This window comes from Molothrus ater, chromosome 6, assembly GCF_012460135.2.
Source record: "Molothrus ater isolate BHLD 08-10-18 breed brown headed cowbird chromosome 6, BPBGC_Mater_1.1, whole genome shotgun sequence".
In the NCBI taxonomy this organism is placed as follows: domain Eukaryota; kingdom Metazoa; phylum Chordata; class Aves; order Passeriformes; family Icteridae; genus Molothrus; species Molothrus ater.
In genome coordinates, this window is record NC_050483.2 from 25313932 (window position 1) to 25333870 (window position 19939).

The following is a 19939-nucleotide window of genomic DNA, read 5'->3' on the forward strand; positions in this document are numbered from 1 at the left end:
GGTAAGTCAGCGGTAGGTGGGTGTTTGAGCAAATAGCAAAAATGCACTTTTCTCTTCACCTGGGAGATGATTCCTTAATGCTGAGATTTGAGTAGATTTAGACAGAGTGCCAGCTTGTTCTTTACTGATTTATATGAGCATAGTAACCAGAAATAATATTAGACAGCAATATTGTAACACTGAACAAGTAAAACTTTAATGCTGAAGCCAGTAAAAACTTCCAGCTCAGGCTAGTATAAAGTTAGAAGCTTTCTGTGCAGTTTTTTCTCACCTGTCCTACGGACCATAGCAGACTCTGGGGTACCTGCATAGGGTATGAATTGCAAGGCTCATCACTTTTACCTTAGGAAAAAGAACAAAACCAGCTTTGGCCTTGACAGAGACTTTTGAATACTCTGATGGTGCCTAAAGTACATGATGAAGCATTTGGTTACATGGAAAGTACAAGGTTGGGTGTGAGAGTAATCAAAACCTGGCAAATTCTAAAGGTATTTGTTCGGTATTGTTAGATTAGGTAGTGGCTTATAATTACCTGCTTGAGTTTCATCTGGAGTAATTGAACACCAGGGATCTCTGAGGATGGTGTCTTATCAGACAGAACAATTTATCAAATTTGATGGAATGATGACTGTCTGCAGAGATATTCTTGATTCATCTCCCAGGATAGAGTGATCGGGTAAGAAGCCTGAAGTTTTTATGTATCTGAGGTCAAATCTAAGGTGGTTTTTTTTCCACTTAGAGTAGTTTTTAGTGCAAGACCTCACTTATGCACAGGTGTATTTGCTCACTTGCATTATGACTAGTTTTTTAAGACTCTATGTTCAACCAGATGGTGATGTGCATGAAAGATGAGAATAATACGCAGGTATTTAGAGGATCTGTGTGTGTATATAAATATTTATTTTTATATGTATATATATATATATATGTATATATATATAATGTAAAAAGCCTGAGGGTCTCATGCCTGGAGAATTTTTAGAAAGAGGTGGTGGAGTGCAAAATATTGTAATGCCTTTAAGTAATATATGGGCAATCTTTATTGCTTCTATTCCCTCTATCTTTACCCAGGTAGTTGAAACAATGTAAAAATTCTATTAAGAAATCACACTGTAAGGTAAACCCTAGTTCTTCTGGGACTTTGGGAATTAAAATGGCTATCTGTCTGGTGGTGGTGTAAGTCTTGTACTTGGAAACTATGGTCCAAGTTAACTGAAAATATGACATTAAAAGAAAATTAAAATTAGGACTTGATACTGTATTTTTTTCTTTTTTTTTTTCCCTGACTTCTTTGATTCTGATTTGATTCCACTTTGTATACATAGGGGGTAGTGCCACCACCTGCATCTATAAGTGGACTGTTGGCTTGTTGCATAGAAATACAGACATTGTGTAATTTTGGTAAAACTGAGATTTTGAAGAGGCTGTCACATATAATTGGTGTCCTTCATGAATGTAAAATCTGCTCCTGGTTAAACTAGTTCTGGAAAAACATCAGTTGCTTCTGTTCAATAGTAAACTAAAGCTAATCTTTACAAACACATTGGACACATTTTTTAAAATTATTTTCTTAGGAAAATATTTTCAATACCTCCTCGCTTGGCAGATATTGCCAACTTTGAAGTCTTCATTATCTTTTAAAAGCAGTCATTTACCAACTGTTAAAACTGTTTTTTTTTTCAAAGAAAAAGCTTCACCCAACCGCACAACACTCTACTCCCGAAAACCTCTCCCAAAAAAGGCTCTCATTTATGTGATAAGTTTCCTATTGGCTTCTCTTTTTTTCTCTTCTTTACACTTGTATGGTTTTTTTGCTGTCAGGTGTTGGACTATTTCTCAGCTGGTTTTACTCCAGTGTTCTGGAGAAGGGAGAAGAGAGTGGCGTTTGTATCTCACGATCCCTTTCTTGCTTCTTTCCTTGCAGTGGACTGTTGGAGGTTCTAAAAACAAGAAAAAGGGAAAAGCGGGTAAGGCAGAGAAGAAAGGAGCCATGAAGAGACAGATGAACAAAGCTGCCTCTTCTGGCAGCTCGGATAAAGACAGCTCGGCCGAGAGCTCGGCACCTGAAGAGGGTAAGATAATACCTGTGCATTTATTTAGAGTGATTCCAAGTGAACTTACCTGTTGTGCACCCTGGAGAGAAATGTTGCATGGTGATATTGAAGACCATCTTCAAAGATTTTTAGTTGTGTAACTTAACAGTCAGAGTAACTTTTACATTTACTGTGGCTTAAAGTAATTCAGTGTAGCATTGCTGTGAGCACTCCATTACAACTACAAGGTAAATGCTATTTCATCTGAAGAATGAATGACATTTCATTGCTTGACTTTCTCCTGGAAAAGAGGCTTCCTTGCTTCCTTCTAGCATGTCCTATCTATCCATGTGGGAAGCATTTTTGATTCTCATTGACGTACTTTCCCATCCCAAACTTCTTGTGATAACAAAGGGAAAGGTACATAGTGTTTGTGATGCAAATAAGAGCTTATCTTTTATGCATTTGCTCTGAATTGGAATTCTTGCACATTTATACTGACATAGAAGAAGAAAAATAATTTTATAACTTTGTCAGAATTTTTTTTAATTAATATTGAATACATTTCAATGCTGGGCAAACTTCCTATCTTCTGTTTTCATCATGTCCATGAAGGTTTGCAGGTGCTTACTTGCAATTTCCATTGATGCTAAAAAAGGAAGTTAAAAAAGTACATGAAGGAGCTTAAAGTTTTAAGTGTATCAAGCACAGCATATACAGACAAAAGCATGGAGTGACTGCACCTGTATATACCAGCGCTTACAAATCAAGGGTTTTCACAGTGTGAGCTTGCAAAGCTGGAAGTTTCCAGAAATACCAATACCAGAGTGGAAGTGAAAGAAGGAATCCTAATGGCCTGCTTTTCGTAATTCAATGTTATTTAGTCAATTAGGTGAGACAATCAAAGCGTTTGGACTTGGATCAAGTTTAAAGGTGGTATTACCCAATACTAGAGAGGAGTCAGCTGTTCCCTAAACCCCTCTGGAGCTGGGAGGACTTGTTACAGTAACAGGGCATTGCCAGCCCTGAGGGTATTGGTTTCAACTTTATCTCCTGGTGTAGCAATTTATAGTGTTGCAGTCTTTGTATGACTAATTTTGGTCATTTAGGTTGCTATAATGAGGTGGTTAATTCCGTGGTGGTTGATCATGGTGTTTGAGGTGTGTGCACACAAATTCATGGCTGTATAAGCAACTTGTCAGGGACATAAGCATATGGGCATAGAAATCTAACTGTAGGACTGCAACACATTACTAAAAGGCCTTTTAAATTTGTTTGTTCTACTAAGAATTTTTCATTATAACCCAGTTTGTATTCAAATGTAGTACCACTCATTTTAGAATTTTTTTAGCATACATATATTATGATAATTTTGATCTGGCCTTAAATTGCATTATAGGTATGTTTTTAGTATAGTGGAAGACAAGTGTAGAATTAATTCATGTTATGCCTTGCTAATATGCTATAATGAAGTGGCTGGGCTTTGCCCCAGCTGAATCTCATTACCTTATATTTTTGATTTAGGAGAGGTCTCTGACTCAGAAAGCAACAGCTCCTCATCTAGCTCAGATTCAGATTCTTCATCTGAAGATGAGGAATTCCATGATGGCTATGGAGAAGACCTGATGGGAGATGAAGAAGACCGAGCTCGACTGGAACAAATGACGGAAAAGGAGAGAGAGCAGGAGCTGTTTAACCGGATAGAGAAGAGAGAAGTGCTAAAGAGAAGGTGAATTTTATATCTGTTGATATTTGGTAGCAAATTCTTAAAGGCTGCATAGGGAGTATGCTGACTGTGCTCTCAGTACTGTTTAGTGAGTTAAGCTTGACTGTATATTTTTTGTAACTAAACTGTCCTTATAGTAGTTAAGAAGCACACAGCAGGAGTTCTGCATATTCTTGTAGGAGACAGTATCTAAAAGTTTCTCAGCTGTTGAATATGCCTGGTTCTATCAGCTACTCTTGTAGTTATTTTACTGCCCCATAGGTTAGATGCCAGACAGTCAGAAGGCCTGCTTTTCTTCATCTTTTTTGTATTAACTGTCATGTGTTGATGCTTTGGGAAGGCAAACAAAGCATAAGGTGTACATGAGTTTTTGCAACTTTTCAGAAAACCATGATCAGTGTTAGGGTTGCCTGTATATGGGTGTGAAACTGGTTTGGGTCCTAATAGAAGGTAGAGATACTGAAATAATGAGTGGTGTTGGATATGTCCTTTTCATGGAATCTTTAGTACCTTATGTACTGTTGTTTTATTGTTTGTCTGTAGCTGTTACACTGTCCAGGCAGCTTCTTTATATAGTAAAGGTATTTTACTTCCCATGTGTCTTAATCTAAAGGATTTGGCATGTATGGGACAAGGTTTCTCGAGTTTCTTTCTTCTTTAGTGCCTTCTCTTTTCTCACTTGCTGAGAAATTTCCCTAGAAGACTGACATCTGTTGAGTAAATCATGTCAATACAAGCAACTGCCAAACTGTGTTTGTCCAAGCAATAGCTAGAGCACTGCCTGCCTGCCTTGATTTTAACACCACATTCAGAATCTTATGTGGTCTGCTGCTCTCCTCAAAGGGATCAGAATGATTGTAAGTTTGGATTTAGATCATATAGAAGGACATCGTATTGTTCAAATTTTACTCTCTATTTCCTGGTAACTGAATGTCTCTGTTCTAGAATGAATGCTGGAGAATACTTGATACAAACAAGCTAAACAGTCAAAGCTTGAGTTACTGATTTAATCTTAAATGAATTTGTGCTGTCTGTGTAAAGTCTTGGCAGTTAGAACTAAGGGGGTGGTGGGGTAGTCATTTATGATAAATTTAATCTTTTAAAAGCTCTTTGTGTGCACATTATGCTGTGAGTTCATTTGGATTACAGCAGACATTGCATCTGCTATAATGCCTGTGCCTTGTGTGTCATGCTTCATGTTAAAGGCATAAAGGGCAATGAGCTCATCTGACACTTCAGTTTGTTGTCTACAAAATCCAGGTGTAAAGGACTGAAGAAGAATCGACTGTGTAGTGTGCATGTAGATAACACATGAATTTCAGTTTTTGGAAGCTATTTTTTTTCTTGTGTATGTCCATATGCACACTTCACTAAAGCAATGACCAGTCCAGGGTGCAGTGGAATCTTGTTCTTGGGTCTGTTCTATTGAAATTACTACTCTTCTGAATTCAGTGGCTGAAAATAAGACATCAGGGTGATATATTTCATGAAGGTAGACATGGAAGTGCCTAAATTATTCTGCAGAAACTGAGTCTGATGAGAATTCAGCTGCTGAAGGAGGACTTGAAACGTGGCAATCATTCTTATACAGACCAGTGCCAGTAAAAAGGTGAAGTTTAAGCATGAAAAAGCTAGCATGACAGTGGCTTTAAAGAAAAAAAATCTTTAGCTGTTTAGGTTCAAATTATGTAAAATAGCCACATGATTTTAGAGTTTGAGGCAGCATGCAATGATCGCTGCACTGGCAAAGAGGAAGATGGAGTAAGGGCATATTTCTGGAATAGTAATTTCTACATGGTCTCATCAACCCTTTAGGTTAGCTCTCTGAAGGACTGCACTTGGTGTGCTCAGCTTTTATTCACTATGTTTTCTTGGGAAAGGAAGGGGGTGGGAATAGGGGACAGGATAACATAAAAGGGACAAGGAACAAGCAGTTGAAGTGTTACTTGCAGCCTAATAGCAATTGTGATAGCATGTGAGCAATCCTTTGCTCTCTCAGGAAGAGCATTCTTTCATACATTCTCTTTGTTCCAATAACTTCTACTAGATTTGAAATCAAGAAAAAACTAAAAACAGCAAAAAAGAAAGAAAAGAAAGAGAAAAAGAAAAAGCAAGAGGAAGAGCAGGAGAAGAAAAAACTCACACAGATCCAGGAATCCCAGGTAGGAAATGAAACTGTTCTTTGTAACAAACCCTTTTTCCTTGGAGAAAGGGGAGAGGATATGGCCTCTCTACCCCTAATGTTTTCCCTTAATGTCTAACAGTGTAGTAAGCAAATCAGAATTTAGTTAATTTATATGCTCAAGCTATCTTCAGTTTTTCCAGTTTATTTAAGGAAGTTAACATCTTTGGCCTGTTGAGGGGTGCACTAATACTACTTTAATGAAAAATACAGAATTGCAGCTATGTCTGCAGTTGCTGTGATAGCCCTCCCACATGAGAAAAGGAAAGCAACCTTTTACAGTTCCTTTAGCCAAACTTCTGTAGTTCTGTCTGAAACATTCCATACATGCTCTTCTTGAAAAGTTTGAGAGAGCAGACCAAAAACTGCTCAGCTATCATATTAATTATTTTGTGTGCACATACATACAGTGGCAAAGATGCTTAGTTTCCTCTGGCAGGATGTCAAGGAAAAGCTTGAATGCCAGGAGGAGCAGAAGTAGTTCTATAGTTTTTCCTACCTCCAGTAAAAAGAGGACAACACTAGTTTTTGAGGCCAGGCCTCTGTAACTGAGCTGTGGTTTCAAATAATGAAGATCCTGCCATTAATACAGAGCCAGGGCAGGTAGGCTCTCAGAGTGGGATGAGATTCATCTTGCCTAACTTCAGCCATCTAAGAACCAGTTGATTGTTTACACTTTTTGTTGCCTGTCGTTTTGTGCAATGGAAGAGGGCATCTTCAGCTGACGATTCACTGTGTTATTTTCTAGTGAAACAGATGTTTAACACCTAAAATCTAATTGGGTGAGATGAGTTTTCCCTTAGGCACATGTTGAGTGGAATGAATCACATTTCCCTACTCCCTCAACTTCATATATGTACATTGTGTATGCTTTAATAGTCCATTTATAATACACAAAGTGTACTTGCAAATACATATATGCATGTGTAAAAGGATCTTATGTAGAGTTCTTTTACGGTGCCTTGCAGAAATTACTTCAACTTAGCTGAAATTACTGTCTTTTATGCTTATTATAGAGGCTGCTTTCTCTATAGAGATAGACCTGTTAGAAATGGAAAACACAAGAAGACTTTAAACATTTAAGATTTGGACCATCTTGCAGATTTTACAAGCAACTTTCTTTCTGCTTTAAGTATTTTTTAACATGACTTTTTCCTTTGCTACTAAGTGAAAACTAGTGCTTTGATTTGGCCTTGCAGAAGCAGCAAATGAGACTATTCATCCAGTTTTTCCTCATTACATGTTATTTGTTGAATTATTTCTGTTTTATTTCTCTATCCTTTTGTAACTTAAAGGAGGAATTTTGAGACTAAGACTTGGTGGCAGAAATGTTGAACTATAAATATGTTCATTAATTTTGATTTGAGGTAGAATAGAGAAATATGCTCCAGATTGCTATCTCTCTCTAGCTTCCATAAAAAATGAACTGAAAAAAACTGATTTGAAAAAGGAATAAGCTAGTAATTTCTATTTGAAAAAAATTCAAAGTATGCAAACAAATATTTGCTTTGATGCTTTTCTACTTATGGATTAATGATGTTGAGGGATTTTCTGCATATGTTTTTAGGTCATGTCACATAACAAAGAGCGGAGATCAAAGCGGGATGAAAAGCTAGACAAGAAATCTCAGGCAATGGAGGAGCTAAAAGCAGAAAGAGAGAAAAGGAAGAACAGAACAGGTATGAAAGGATGTTGCTCTTGCTACAGTTTTTGAGGCATTATTGCAGCTTTCTGAAATCACTACTTCCTGTTTCAAATTAATGCATCAATCCTACACCTTGGAGTGAATGAATTCCATGTCTGTGTTTTCCTTGGCCTTTGCCCAGCATGACCATCTAGGGTGATACTTGGCAATTTACCACTGATGGAATATTCCTCACCCCTGCCCCTCCCTGGAGTGGCCTAACATCAGAACTCTGATCACAGTCCACTGAATGGTTCTTAGTAAGGTTTAGTTAATGTATCTGAATTGGTCACTTGGATTCAGGTTTTTAATCTCTGAATCATTCAAACTCCTGCTTATTGTACTTGTGATACCCTGTCTACATTTGCTTGTTTCTTCACTGGCACATCATCTTGTCCATCTTGCCACTAACTTTTGATGCAGCCATATTTTTTACTCTACTGGACTTCATTGTAATCCTCTCCAAACATGAGGTTTTTTATTTTTCCATGTAAAATAGCAATGAGTTGTCTGATCATAATAGTTTTTTTCTTGTATATCCAATTGTTACACCCATCTTGAGTTACTATGTGCAGTCAAATTGGGAGACTGAAATTAAGTACAACTGAGGTTTAGAATGATTTTAAATACTTCATGTATATGCAAAGAGAAAAATCAACGAAGTGCACAGCTTACTAGTGGATTTGAACATGTGCCACCTGTATCTAGTGTAAAATTAATACCTGTCTGCCTCTTGGACTTTTTTTAAAGCAATTAAAGTTCAGCTCTTATAGGGAAGCATTTCATAAAATATTTATAGCTTGCTTTTCCTTGTTCTCTGTCCTTCACCCAGCTGAATTGCTTGCAAAAAAACAGCCATTAAAAACTAGTGAAGTATACTCTGATGATGAAGAGGAGGAGGAGGATGATAAGTCTAGTGAGAAAAGTGATCGCTCATCCAGATCGTCATCCTCTGATGAAGAGGAAGAGTAAGTAGTAAACACTAGGCTATGATTCCTTGTAAGTATGTTCAAAAATAGAGATCTACTTTAGGTAGACACATGCTTTTTCAGAGGATTGTTTGGGGCAGTTCAGTGTCTCTAAAGTGTTTTTGCCTCTGGGCAAAATGGCATTGCTCAGATTTGAGTCCTTGGCACTATATCATGGTTCATGGGACTTGTTACCTTGGGTGGGTTTGCAACTTCAGTTCCCTGCTGTCAGATTTAGCCCAAATTACACTGTTGTGTACTGGTTTGTTTAGTCCTGCAGTTCAGCAGCTGCAGATCTCTGGGCAGATACATGTGCTGGCTTATCTTAAAGCATTTGTCTATAAACTGCCTCGGTGTGTGTCTTTCTGCTTTCTGGTAGCAGGGGCAGCATTTAATAAGTCTAGGATTTCACCTTAAGCCTTTCTCATGAATGCTAAATTCACACATCTACAGTCAACTAGTGCATGATGAATCATTCCTTTTACTGGTAATTTAAATAATGTAAGGTGCTCATGCTGCACCTTACTCAGGACCCCCTTTTTGGGCTTCAATTATGTCTCTACTTTTTTCTTTATTCTCTCTCACCTCTCCCAAATCAGGAAAGAAGAAATTCCTCCCAAGTCCCAGCCAGTGTCCCTGCCTGAAGAGCTGAACCGAGTGCGGTTGTCGCGGCACAAGCTGGAGCGCTGGTGTCACATGCCCTTCTTTGCCAAGACCGTCACCGGCTGCTTTGTCCGCATTGGCATCGGCAATCACAACAGCAAACCTGTATATCGGGTGGGTTTAGCGCTGAGGGATTTGATTCTTTGTTGTGCGCTGTAATAAAATATTTGCAGCTTATCAGGTCTCAGGTACCAGGGACTGTTTGACTGATAAAAAAAGATTGCTTATAACCAGAAAATGTAATTGCTGCCAAAGAGGTGGAAGAGACTGGTTTAAGAATAATTAAATCTGTGTGACCACCTAGGGGAGGAGATAAATTTAGTGAGAGAGACAGAGCACTATAAAAGCCTGATCTTCCAGTTTTGGTTCATGCTGTCTTATCATTTGTATTGCAAACTAGAGTTTTAGACTCTAGTTTGAGACTGCTTAGACCAAGTAAGGATGAGTAAGATTCATTCCTTACTTTTAGGACCATTCTGAAGTTATTGTGTGGTCTTGACTCTTTTTTTACAAAGCTTCTAGTACACCCCTGTGCCTTCAGAAGAGACTGCATTGAGAACACAGTTTTGTTTTTCTGTTTCATTGTTGTAATCATAGGATACAATAATAGTCTCTAAAACTGCCTTAAAAAGACCCCAGAAGGGTTGTGTTTAGTATCTGAGCAGCAGTAGTGTATTTCATTTGAAATATATGTTAACCCAAACCAACATTATTTGAGAAGGAAATAGGAAAGGTAGGAGAGTGTACACTATTTGGGCAGGAAGGCAGAGCTGTGAAGATACAAAAACTGCATCATATATTCAGATGGTATAATTTATTAACTCAAAAATTATGTATGAAGCAACTCATTCAGTACCTGATAACGTATACTGAAGTGTCTTGCTTTCCTTGATCTGGTTAGAATTGTTAGCTAGAAAAAGGTTTTTTATTTCTAATGAAAAGGTTTGAATATGCCTGATACATTCCAGAAACATGAAAAAACAGCCCTAAACCTCTCTTGCATCCTTCTTCTCATATATTATACTCTGTGATACAGGTTGCTGAAATAACTGGTGTGGTAGAGACTGCAAAGGTTTACCAGCTTGGTGGCACACGGACAAACAAAGGCCTGCAGTTGCGGTAAGATACTAAAGGAATTCTCTTTAGTTCATAAATAAGTGTCCTTTTCATAGCAAATAATAGTTTGTGTGGGATTTGGAGGTGAGAACTGAAAAGTAGACTGAGCCTTGTCACGCTACTTAATGCTAGAATGTTTGGTTTGGATTTATTTGGGTTTTTTTCCTCCTTGTGCGTAGTGGAAATTATAAAATACCCCAAAAATTTCATGCAGGCTGTTATGATTATGTTGATGTGTGGTTGTTTATTTTTGGACTTGTTTAATCAGATTACACGTATAGATCCAATGTCACCACTTTACACCATCACAAGGGGATGTTTTGCATTTTATCATTGCAGGCATGGCAATGATTCACGTGTGTTTCGCTTGGAGTTTGTCTCAAATCAGGAATTTACTGAAAGTGAATTTATGAAGTGGAAGGAAGCAGTAAGTTGGCTAGACTTCAGTTGCTTCTTAGCAGCCTTCTGCCAAACATACTTTAAGTAGAAAGTAACTCTGTCTTGTGTTTAGATGTTCTCTGCTGGGATGCAGCTACCCACACTAGATGAGATAAACAAGAAGGAAGTGTCCATCAAAGAAGCCCTCAACTACAAGTTTAATGATCAGGACATTGAAGAGGTAAATGGTGCATTGTAGTGAAGCTGTGTCAGTGCTTAAAAGTGACAGGAATTCATGCAGTAGCAGTTACAAAGCCAAATGATCATGATATTTGCATTACAAGGAAGTAAAAGGCTCAAAGGAAGTTTCATAACTGGATAGAGTAGCTTGGTGATCCTGCCGTTGTCTTGTGTTCACTCCTGCTTTTCTTTATCATTTGTGCCCTGTTATCTCCTCTTGAACTTGTGTTGCGTATCTCTGAACTCCTGAGTATGGCAACTTAGTTCTCAAGTTGTGAAAAACTTGACAGCATCATGGTAGTTGCATTTTTCACAGGTTTTGCAGTTTTGTACTTGCTTGGTACTGACCAAAGGTGATAAGCATCAGGCTTTTGTAGGTAGTAAGGAGAATGGAGCTGAAACTCATTACCAAGGGCACAAACTAAAAAACAGAACTATCAGAGCATACATCAAATTCAGTGGCAATAAATAAATTTCCTAGGTGATACTCTTCTGTTGATTCTAATGTCCAACTACTGAAATAGAGATTTCATATTTGCATATTCATGTTGTTTCCTCTGCATCTTACAGATTGTGAAGGAGAAGGAAAGGTTCAGAAAAGCACCTCCAAATTATGCCATGAAGAAAACTCAGCTATTAAAGGAGAAGGTGAGAGATGAGATGATGCCTGCAAGCTTAATGCAGTCTTTGATTTCAAAGAACTGGAGCTCATCTGGATTGGCAGAAGTCAGCAGTAGGCTCAACTTTAACTGTGTAGCTGGAAGGGGGTTCTCAAGGTTCATTGCTGGGATTGGAATACTCAGAAGAATCCAGTCAGCTATTGCACCCCTTTTTTTTAGGGGCAATTGCCAACAATTTAAGCTGTCTTTTCTTGTGTCTGTTAAACAAGGTCTTAAATTGGTCTGCCTCAGAAACTTCTTATTTTTTCTTAGTTTTTTTCTCTTTTGTTTTTTTTTTTTTTTTTTGGTCCTTTTAGGTTTTTTTGGTGGTGGTGGTGGTGGGTTTTTTGTTTCGTTTTTTTTGGGGTTTTTTTGGGTTTTTTTTGTTTGTTTTGGTTTTGTTTGTTTTTGTTTTTATAGTACTTGGTAATAATGTTTGGAAGTTGATTTCCTCTTCTTATTATAAGATAGGAAAAATAGAAGTTGTTTTACATTTTTTATTCAGGACTAACTGAATTGTCATTTTATGCCTGGTAATTTCTATTGAAAAAAAAGAAGTGGCTGAAAGGTTTACTTGCCATGAACTATTTTTACCTGTAGTCTTCCTGGAACAAGTAGACCTAGCAGTGCATAAAAGCCAAAGCCAAGAAGTGAAGAAAAGGAGCAGTCTTAAGTATCTCTGAAGATAGGACTGCACAAATAGAGCCAAAATTTGTTTGTCTTTCTCGAGACATTAAAGCTTCATATACAGTAAAACCCAAGAGTTCGTATTAATGTACCTTTCTTGGTTCCTTGGTTTAACTGTATTTTTTTCTGTGGTCGCTATTTTACTATACACGAACATGTAAATGATGAGGTTCCCGTCACAGGGAGTGCAGTTTCTTTTTGTTGTCACCAGGTGGCGCAATAAGCTGTTGTCGTGCCTCAGGTGACGCCTCGCTCGCCGAAGTAAATGGCAACTGGAAGTTGTGGAAATAATTCTTTTCCTGATCTGCTAAATGGGGATGATGGGGTTGTTAAATTTTAATAAAACTTGTAATTTAAGTAATCTCACTGACCTGTCCTCCCCATGCTGGGACTGGTGTTCCTACATCCTCCTTAGTGTGAGGGTTTTCAGAGTTCTTCAGAATAAGAAATCCAGTTTTGCCCTGAGTTGTAAGGAAAGTGTAGCTCTTTGTTGTACTCTTACCATGCAGGGAAGAACATTCACGACTGAAGTAGGGTTGGCTGACTGATTCATGGATATATCTCTTGTCTCTCTGAGTAATTCTGGGTAGAGAGTAGTTCCTAATTAGTTCCTTTTTGGTTGAAGGCTATGGCTGAGGATTTGGGGGACCAAGATAAGGCCAAGCAGATTCAAGATCAGCTTAATGAACTTGAAGAGAGAGCAGAGGCCCTGGATCGTCAGCGAACAAAAAATATTTCTGCAATCAGGTAAGAAGCAGATATTGGGCATTTTCTTTCTTAAACAGTATCAAACAATATGTAAAAAAGAGAAACTAATGCATTAAAAATTAACTGCAGGATTTTGTTTCTTTTTTCCTGTACAGTGTGTTAATGTGTATTGTAATGGCTCTGTTAGTCCTTGTCTATCTTCACTTTCTTGTATCTGTCATGCTGTTAAAACTGTCAAAAATGTAAACTGTCTTCTATATACCCCAGGGTGCAGTTGCATTGCAATAAGAGTAATTTATGGTCAGGATGAAGCTGCAAGAATGCTTTCAGCTGTTTTGCTGTGTAGGGACTGATAAATGACAGTCACTTTCTTTTTCTTTCCCCCACCCTCCTTTTTTTCCATTCTGCAGTTACATCAACCAGAGAAATAGAGAGTGGAATATCGTTGAGTCTGAGAAGGCTCTTGTGGTAAATAGTGCTGAATTCATACTTTTCTACGAGTAGAGGTGAAATGATGCAGAGGGATAATTGCATGGCAAAGTCACTAATTTTTTAAAATCTGTAAAATCTTTCATAGAGGCAAATGATATGATTTGAAAGCACATTGCTTTATCCTTTTCCTCAATTCAGTTATCAGCAGATTAGTCACTGTAAGAGTGACTTAATGCTTGTTGTATGGGAAAGAAAATGTCTCCTCATAAAGGAGACTTCAAATAAGAGAAGAGTGAAGGAGATATTCGGTTCTTTGTAGTTACATTTTTATTAAGGAAGAGTTAAGCTTGTTACCAAATGCTTAAGCATTAACCTTCCTGAGAGCTGTGTGCCTATTTTCTGTTGTTGCATGCAATATGGACACTTTTGTCCTATGAAGCACAAGACAATGGGTGCATTAAAATCTTTCTAATCTGTAATGTTGCTGGTTTTTCTCTGATCTCAGTATTGTATATAGCAGATGAGTAATTCCATGGATGGGGGGCTGTGGGAGGATTTAAAAGAGAACAAGTAGCAAACTCTGCAAAACCATGTGCAATTTCTTCTCCAGGCTGAAAGTCACAGCATGAAGAACCAACAAATGGACCCCTTTACTAGACGGCAGTGCAAGCCCACAATAGTGTCTAATGTGAGTGTAAGACTTAAGTTCAGTTAAGGCAATTTGTTGAAAAACAGAAACCAATGTAATGCAGAATGCAGGAACAAAAATTCCCAACTGTGCCATATGCTATTAACACCCTGAATGGCGCTGTGAGATACAGCTGAGTGAGATCCTGGTCCCTCTTCTTTTTTAATGCAAAGTGTGAAGGACATAAGTGATGTGGGTATGTACTGCAAAAGCAACCATGATTGAGACTTCTGTCATGAGTTCATCTATGTTGAATTATTCAGATTTAGTTAGCTCTGAGAATATAGTTTGCTTTAAGTGTGAGTTTCACTTTTAATTAGCTGAAAGTTTCCTGAAAGGTCAGTTTAGGGTGAGAGGAGAACAAGCATTTGGGCCTGTGATGGATGAAGTAGTTAAACAGAAACCTCCCTCGTGACACTGTGGCAAAACCTTCTCCTGCAATTCCTCCGTATATAACTGATGAGTGGCAAGGTGATCACCTCCTCCTTCTAAGTAATCTGGCCTTGTTGAGGTCTGTTCTGGAAGAGTATGTGGTTCTGGTGTAGGTACCTAAAAAACCAACTGCTCAGGTTGGCTTTCATCAGTGGCTTCATCACAAACCAGCAAGGAAACAAAAGAGAAATTCTGTTGCAGGGATTGAATGAAGTATTTCTGAAATACTTCTTTAATAGAAAAGAATTGTAACTGAGTAGCTTTATTATGCTAGAGAACTATTAGGTAAAGACAGTAGTCTTCTATAGATTGCTTGTCAGTGTTTCAGGCAGAACTGAAAGCAAATACATACTAAGTAGCATCAAGAGTAATCACAGAAACAAACCGTATAACCAGGGAATGTATTTCTGGTTTCTTTCTGACGATGATTTTTAGTTTGTTATTGTCAGATAATGCCAGGATGATTTCAGTAGCCTTCTGGGATTCTGAAAGTTGGGTAAACGCATATACAGTCTCTTATGGTTTTAGATTCATGGATGTGAAAACTGTTTTAACAAAATGTAGTTCTAGCTTTTGCAAATTTAAATGCATGAATTTTTGATTTTTATCCTTGCCTGATATTTCACCTTTGCAGTCCAGAGATCCTGCTGTCCAAGCTGCCATCCTTGCCCAGCTAAATGCAAAATATGGATCTGGTGTGTTACCAGATGCTCCAAAGGACATAAATAAGGTAAGTTTCCATTTTTGTCTCCATTATGTTCCTCACACTGTCACCCTTTTGTTCTGTGAAGCTTGTGAGTAACAGAGATGCATGCTTCAATCGTAGAACAGGGTATCCTGTAGAGCTTTATCATAAAAAGCAACAGTTTCTTGGTTACTTGAAACAGGAAATTTAAGTTGCTCTAGCAGTATGAAAGCTACACTAAGTGTGTTTATGACAGAAGACGGGGAAAAAACATTTTTATCTCTGTTTTTGTGGCCAGGTAAGGTTTGGAGACTTACCTGTAGTTTTTATTTCAGGGTCAAGGAAAAGATAAAGATGTGAACTCTAAATCAGCTAGTGACCTCTCAGAAGATCTTTTCAAAGTGCATGACTTTGATGTAAAGATTGATCTTCAGGTTCCCAGTTCAGGTAGGTGTTCCATCTGAGTTTGGGGATGTGATCGTCCAGCCCATTTTGATAGAACTTACTTCTTCCAGAATAATTCTTTCAAGGATTTGGTGGGCTTTTGGAAATGGGAGTAAGGACTCTGTTTACCATCTTGGCAAGTATCTTGAACTGAGGAGGGTGGGGATGTGTGATAGTGACATCCATTTCTTTCATTACTTGAAGGATTAGATCTGCAGTTTTTTGGAGGACAGTAATTTAGGAAGTACTGTAAGAATGCACAAAGACAAGAAGCAAGAGCAGGAGAAGTTGTTTTTCAAAACGAGGTCAACTCTGGATGTAAGACTAGAGAATGAGGCAGGAGTTCAAGAACAAGAAACTTTGTGTAACAGCTAGTGAGAGTTAGGAACTTGAGTTAGCAAGCAGATGAGGGTTAGGCACTGAAGGACACTGAAGAGAGAAGGATGAGGAGTTTTCCTTAGACAGAACACCCATTTTGGCATCTTATTTTGTGCAGTCTCCTTGCTTAGCAGAAGAATCTGGAGACTGATGAAAATGTGTGGTAGACATAGATAGAATGTTTGACTTTTTCTGCTTACTATCTGTCTCTGGATTAATATACAGACTCAAAATTGCATGTGCTGCATCTATGAGTATAAGCTCCCCAATACTGTCTGTATTATTAACTGAAGATGTGTACTAGAGAAGCCAAACATGATTTTGTGGTGAAGTTGTCAGCAAAAACAACAAGTAAAAATTTTGCCTGTAGTTTTGTCCTTACTCTTTTCTTGTCCCCAACAGAATCTAAGGCACTGGCCATCACCTCCAAGGCTCCTCCAGCAAAAGATGGTGCCCCTCGGCGATCATTGAACTTGGAGGACTACAAAAAGAGACGGGGGCTTATTTGAGCATGCCCACTCTGCTGCTTCTGATCCTGCATGCTCCATGATGATGTCCTACTTTTTCTTCCTCCCTTTTCAGTTCTCTCTTCTGGGTTGGAGCAGCAATGGAGCTGGGAAGAGACTCTTTAAAACTGCCAGTCATCTGTAACATAAACCATTCAACTATTTACTGTATAGACCTCCCTTCTTGCCCTTTCCTCTGCTCCCCTCACAAATGTGGATCTGTGCTATTTGGGGTTTTCCCATTTCTTTTAGTTTGAGTTTTGTTTTTATTTTGTTGATGCAGCTCGTTGGTCCACTCTGTGTTCAGTATTAGCCTGAGGTCTGGATTTCCATAGGAATCTTGGCAGTCGCAGAATCAACACTTGGTGATCTCCCCTTACATACCACCACAGGCACAGTGAATAAACGTTGGCGCAAGACCTTTGTGGCTGGAAGGTCATCTGCACTTTCTCCCTCTTCTTCCTCCTTCATCCTAGTTTTGGAGAAGGGAATCTTCAAAAACTGGCCTAGGTTCAAAGTGTAAATTTTTTTGGGAGGGTTGTGTGACTTTTTTTCAGGTGTTTTTTATCATTTTTAAGCTGCAGTACTATTTGTATCCGTCTGTCACAGTTCTTTACGGCTGTTTGAATTTCTACCAGCTGTATTTGAGCATCTGAAATTGCAAGAAAGAAACTCATTAAATGTGATTCTTCTTACTAAAACGGCTTGGCTGATATAGCTATTTAACTCATGTTCTCTTTTTTAATTATACTTAACCGATGAGAAAGAGGTACACAGCTCTTAATGTGGGACTTGTCATCTATAGCACATCCAGACTCTACAGCTGTAATGGGGTGAAGTAGCTTTTTATGGGGTGATCCTGGGGAGCTCATTTGGTTGGGCTTTAGTTTCTTCTCCAAGTCTTCAATATTACATATTTGTTAAGTTATCATGTCGTCACTGGACTCCAGCTTACTTTGTTTCTTGCTTTCTGAACCATTTAAATGGGACTTCTATGATAAACAAAATTTTTTTTTTAAAAATCACATTTTATGGAAGAGGAAGGACATAATAGAAAGATCAGTGGGTAATATGAGAGGTAGGTGATGGACATTTTTCATATATAACCTGGTACAAGTAGAGTGCAACATTAGCACAAGAATTATATGGCTTTATGGAATATTTGACTAGGCATAAATTGACAGCTAAATTATCACTCAGGTGTAAAAAAGAAAAAAAAATCAAATGTAAATATAAGTGACATTTAAAAAATAGCTTTTCCAAAAAAGATACAGCTGAATATATGAAACTAAGAACTAAATTAAAAGAGAATTAGAAATCTAAAAGTTAGAGGCCCTCGTTCAGGTAAGCGTGCAAGCACGTGTGTGTTCCTACTCAGGCCAGTATGAATATAACAACTTAAGCACTGAACTGGATAGGAATGTTTCTGGGGGACTCTAAGGAGCAAAAATGCAATGCTCTTCTTGTGTCAGAGCATCGCTGTTTTTCTGAAATTATACACTGGTTATCTTAAAACCTGTGTTTGATACTTTCTTGTTGGATTCTTAATGAAACTTTAATCTAGTTCTTATTTAACTTTTTCTTCCTTTTTTAACAGCAACTTTAAAGAAACATCATGTAATATGTGCAGATTGATTCTACAAACTGTGTATAAAAAGAAAATCAACATATGAAGCCTACCATGTAAACAAATAAATAGAATTATTTCAGTACATATTTACTGAATAGTCCATAGTTCTAGGACATATGGATTATTCTGTAAATATGTAATCATAGACTACTTTATTTGATGGCCTATTTTAGCAGCTTCTCTGGAGTTAGAGTAGGCTGTCACATATACATACTTATAACTTTTTAAGATTGGATTTATGGGACGTACCATCATAACTTCATAGGAAACATTGTGATTCACTGTGTAGATAAGCATTTGATATGATTTGGTTTTTTCAACAGCTAAAGTGATTTGTGATAAAAAAAATATTAAACTTACTTGGCAATAGACGGTTTTAAAAATAATCACTCTAATGGTTTGCAGAAATAATTGCCAAATCAAAGAGTTCAGGAACTGATTTTTTCCACAGAAATGCCTCAGAGCTCTGAGATGCAGTGACAAGTGGTCTCTAAAGGTAAACTTAACCCAAATACAGTATTTTTAATATGCTTGGCCTTGATGTATTAGTTTTAGTTAACTTCTGCATTTGGTAACACAAAACACCAAAATGTGGATGATGGATCCATACAGTGTTGCAAATAACTTTTAGTAGAGAAAACTGAAACACAGGAGATGCAGTGTGTTTAGGATGCCAGTCTGATTGATGGACTATGACCTAGTTATCTGCAATTATGAAGCTGCCACTTACCTTCTCAAAGTCTCTGCGTTTTCCTAAAATGCTGTTTTTCAGAGAAGGCAACTGTCAGTAAATTATGCAAACCTCTTATATTGAAAATAATACATGAAGAAAGTACTCTTGAATAGTTACATAATTGTATGAAAGCTGTAATCTTTTTTCCTTTAAGTGCATGTAAAGGTGAGTGACTACACCTCCCACTTGTTAGAGAGGGAGAGATTTGTTTACTTTGTTTCATTGGTGTCCTAGCATAGTTCATCACAATTGTACAGACTTATATAAATAAACTTGGTTTGTTGGTTTAATAAGGTTGATTGTTTATCCCTTGATCTGAGGTGCTAAGGGTTTCCTGTCTGGATCTTGTTTTTTAGAAACTGACACTATTATATTTAATACTAATACTGTGAAATAATTAATGAAAAGTAAGCCCTCTTTCTTTGCAAGAGCTGCTGTTGACTCCTGGATCACTCTCTAACATCTGGAGTTGGTCCTTATCACTAGACTCAAATGGAGCCTCTTGGAAGGTTAGTTCACTTGCACCTCTATTGCATCTCACTTAAAACAGACTTTGCTTGTCTTGTAGAAATCCAGTCTACTTTTGTAATCAAAAATGCTAAAGCATATAGCTGAACTTGAAGAAGCTACTGAGTAAGGTGAAGCAAGATTTCTCAGGGGCGCTCAGTGTGAGGATGAGACACAACAGGCATAATTTGAAACAGGCTAAGCTCTGCCAAGATGTAATATTTAAAAAATTACCTTCAGGACAGTTAAACAGTGAACTAGGTTGCCTGAGAGATTTTTCTGTCTCTTTTGGAGGTTTTCCTCCAAAAAGAGAATGGATTGTGTTACTCATGCCTTAATCTAGCAATCCTGTAGCTTACCCAGTTTTGAGAAGGAGCATGGATTGGGGATCACCCTGAGCTCCTTTCTGATCTAAATTAATGTATGAGCTGGAGGTAATTTTGTACTTTCTCCAGTTTTC

The 19939-nt window shown here is 37.8% G+C and overlaps 1 protein-coding gene across 1 annotated transcript in view; it reads left to right on the top strand.

The window, feature by feature from the left end:
- Positions 1 to 19265, top strand: part of RTF1 (RTF1 homolog, Paf1/RNA polymerase II complex component) — a 28427-nt gene extending 9162 nt beyond the window's left edge. The window contains exons 3-18 of the mRNA XM_036383945.2: positions 1925 to 2072; positions 3558 to 3762; positions 5807 to 5921; positions 7509 to 7620; positions 8458 to 8593; positions 9193 to 9370; positions 10293 to 10375; positions 10712 to 10799; positions 10884 to 10991; positions 11561 to 11638; positions 12962 to 13083; positions 13455 to 13512; positions 14087 to 14164; positions 15231 to 15326; positions 15617 to 15728; positions 16506 to 19265. Coding sequence (XP_036239838.1) covers positions 1925 to 2072; positions 3558 to 3762; positions 5807 to 5921; positions 7509 to 7620; positions 8458 to 8593; positions 9193 to 9370; positions 10293 to 10375; positions 10712 to 10799; positions 10884 to 10991; positions 11561 to 11638; positions 12962 to 13083; positions 13455 to 13512; positions 14087 to 14164; positions 15231 to 15326; positions 15617 to 15728; positions 16506 to 16612 — 1824 coding nt within the window. The 3' untranslated portion in view covers positions 16613 to 19265. The remainder of the gene's footprint in view (positions 1 to 1924; positions 2073 to 3557; positions 3763 to 5806; positions 5922 to 7508; positions 7621 to 8457; positions 8594 to 9192; positions 9371 to 10292; positions 10376 to 10711; positions 10800 to 10883; positions 10992 to 11560; positions 11639 to 12961; positions 13084 to 13454; positions 13513 to 14086; positions 14165 to 15230; positions 15327 to 15616; positions 15729 to 16505) is intronic.
- The last annotated feature ends 674 nt before the right edge of the window (positions 19266 to 19939 follow it).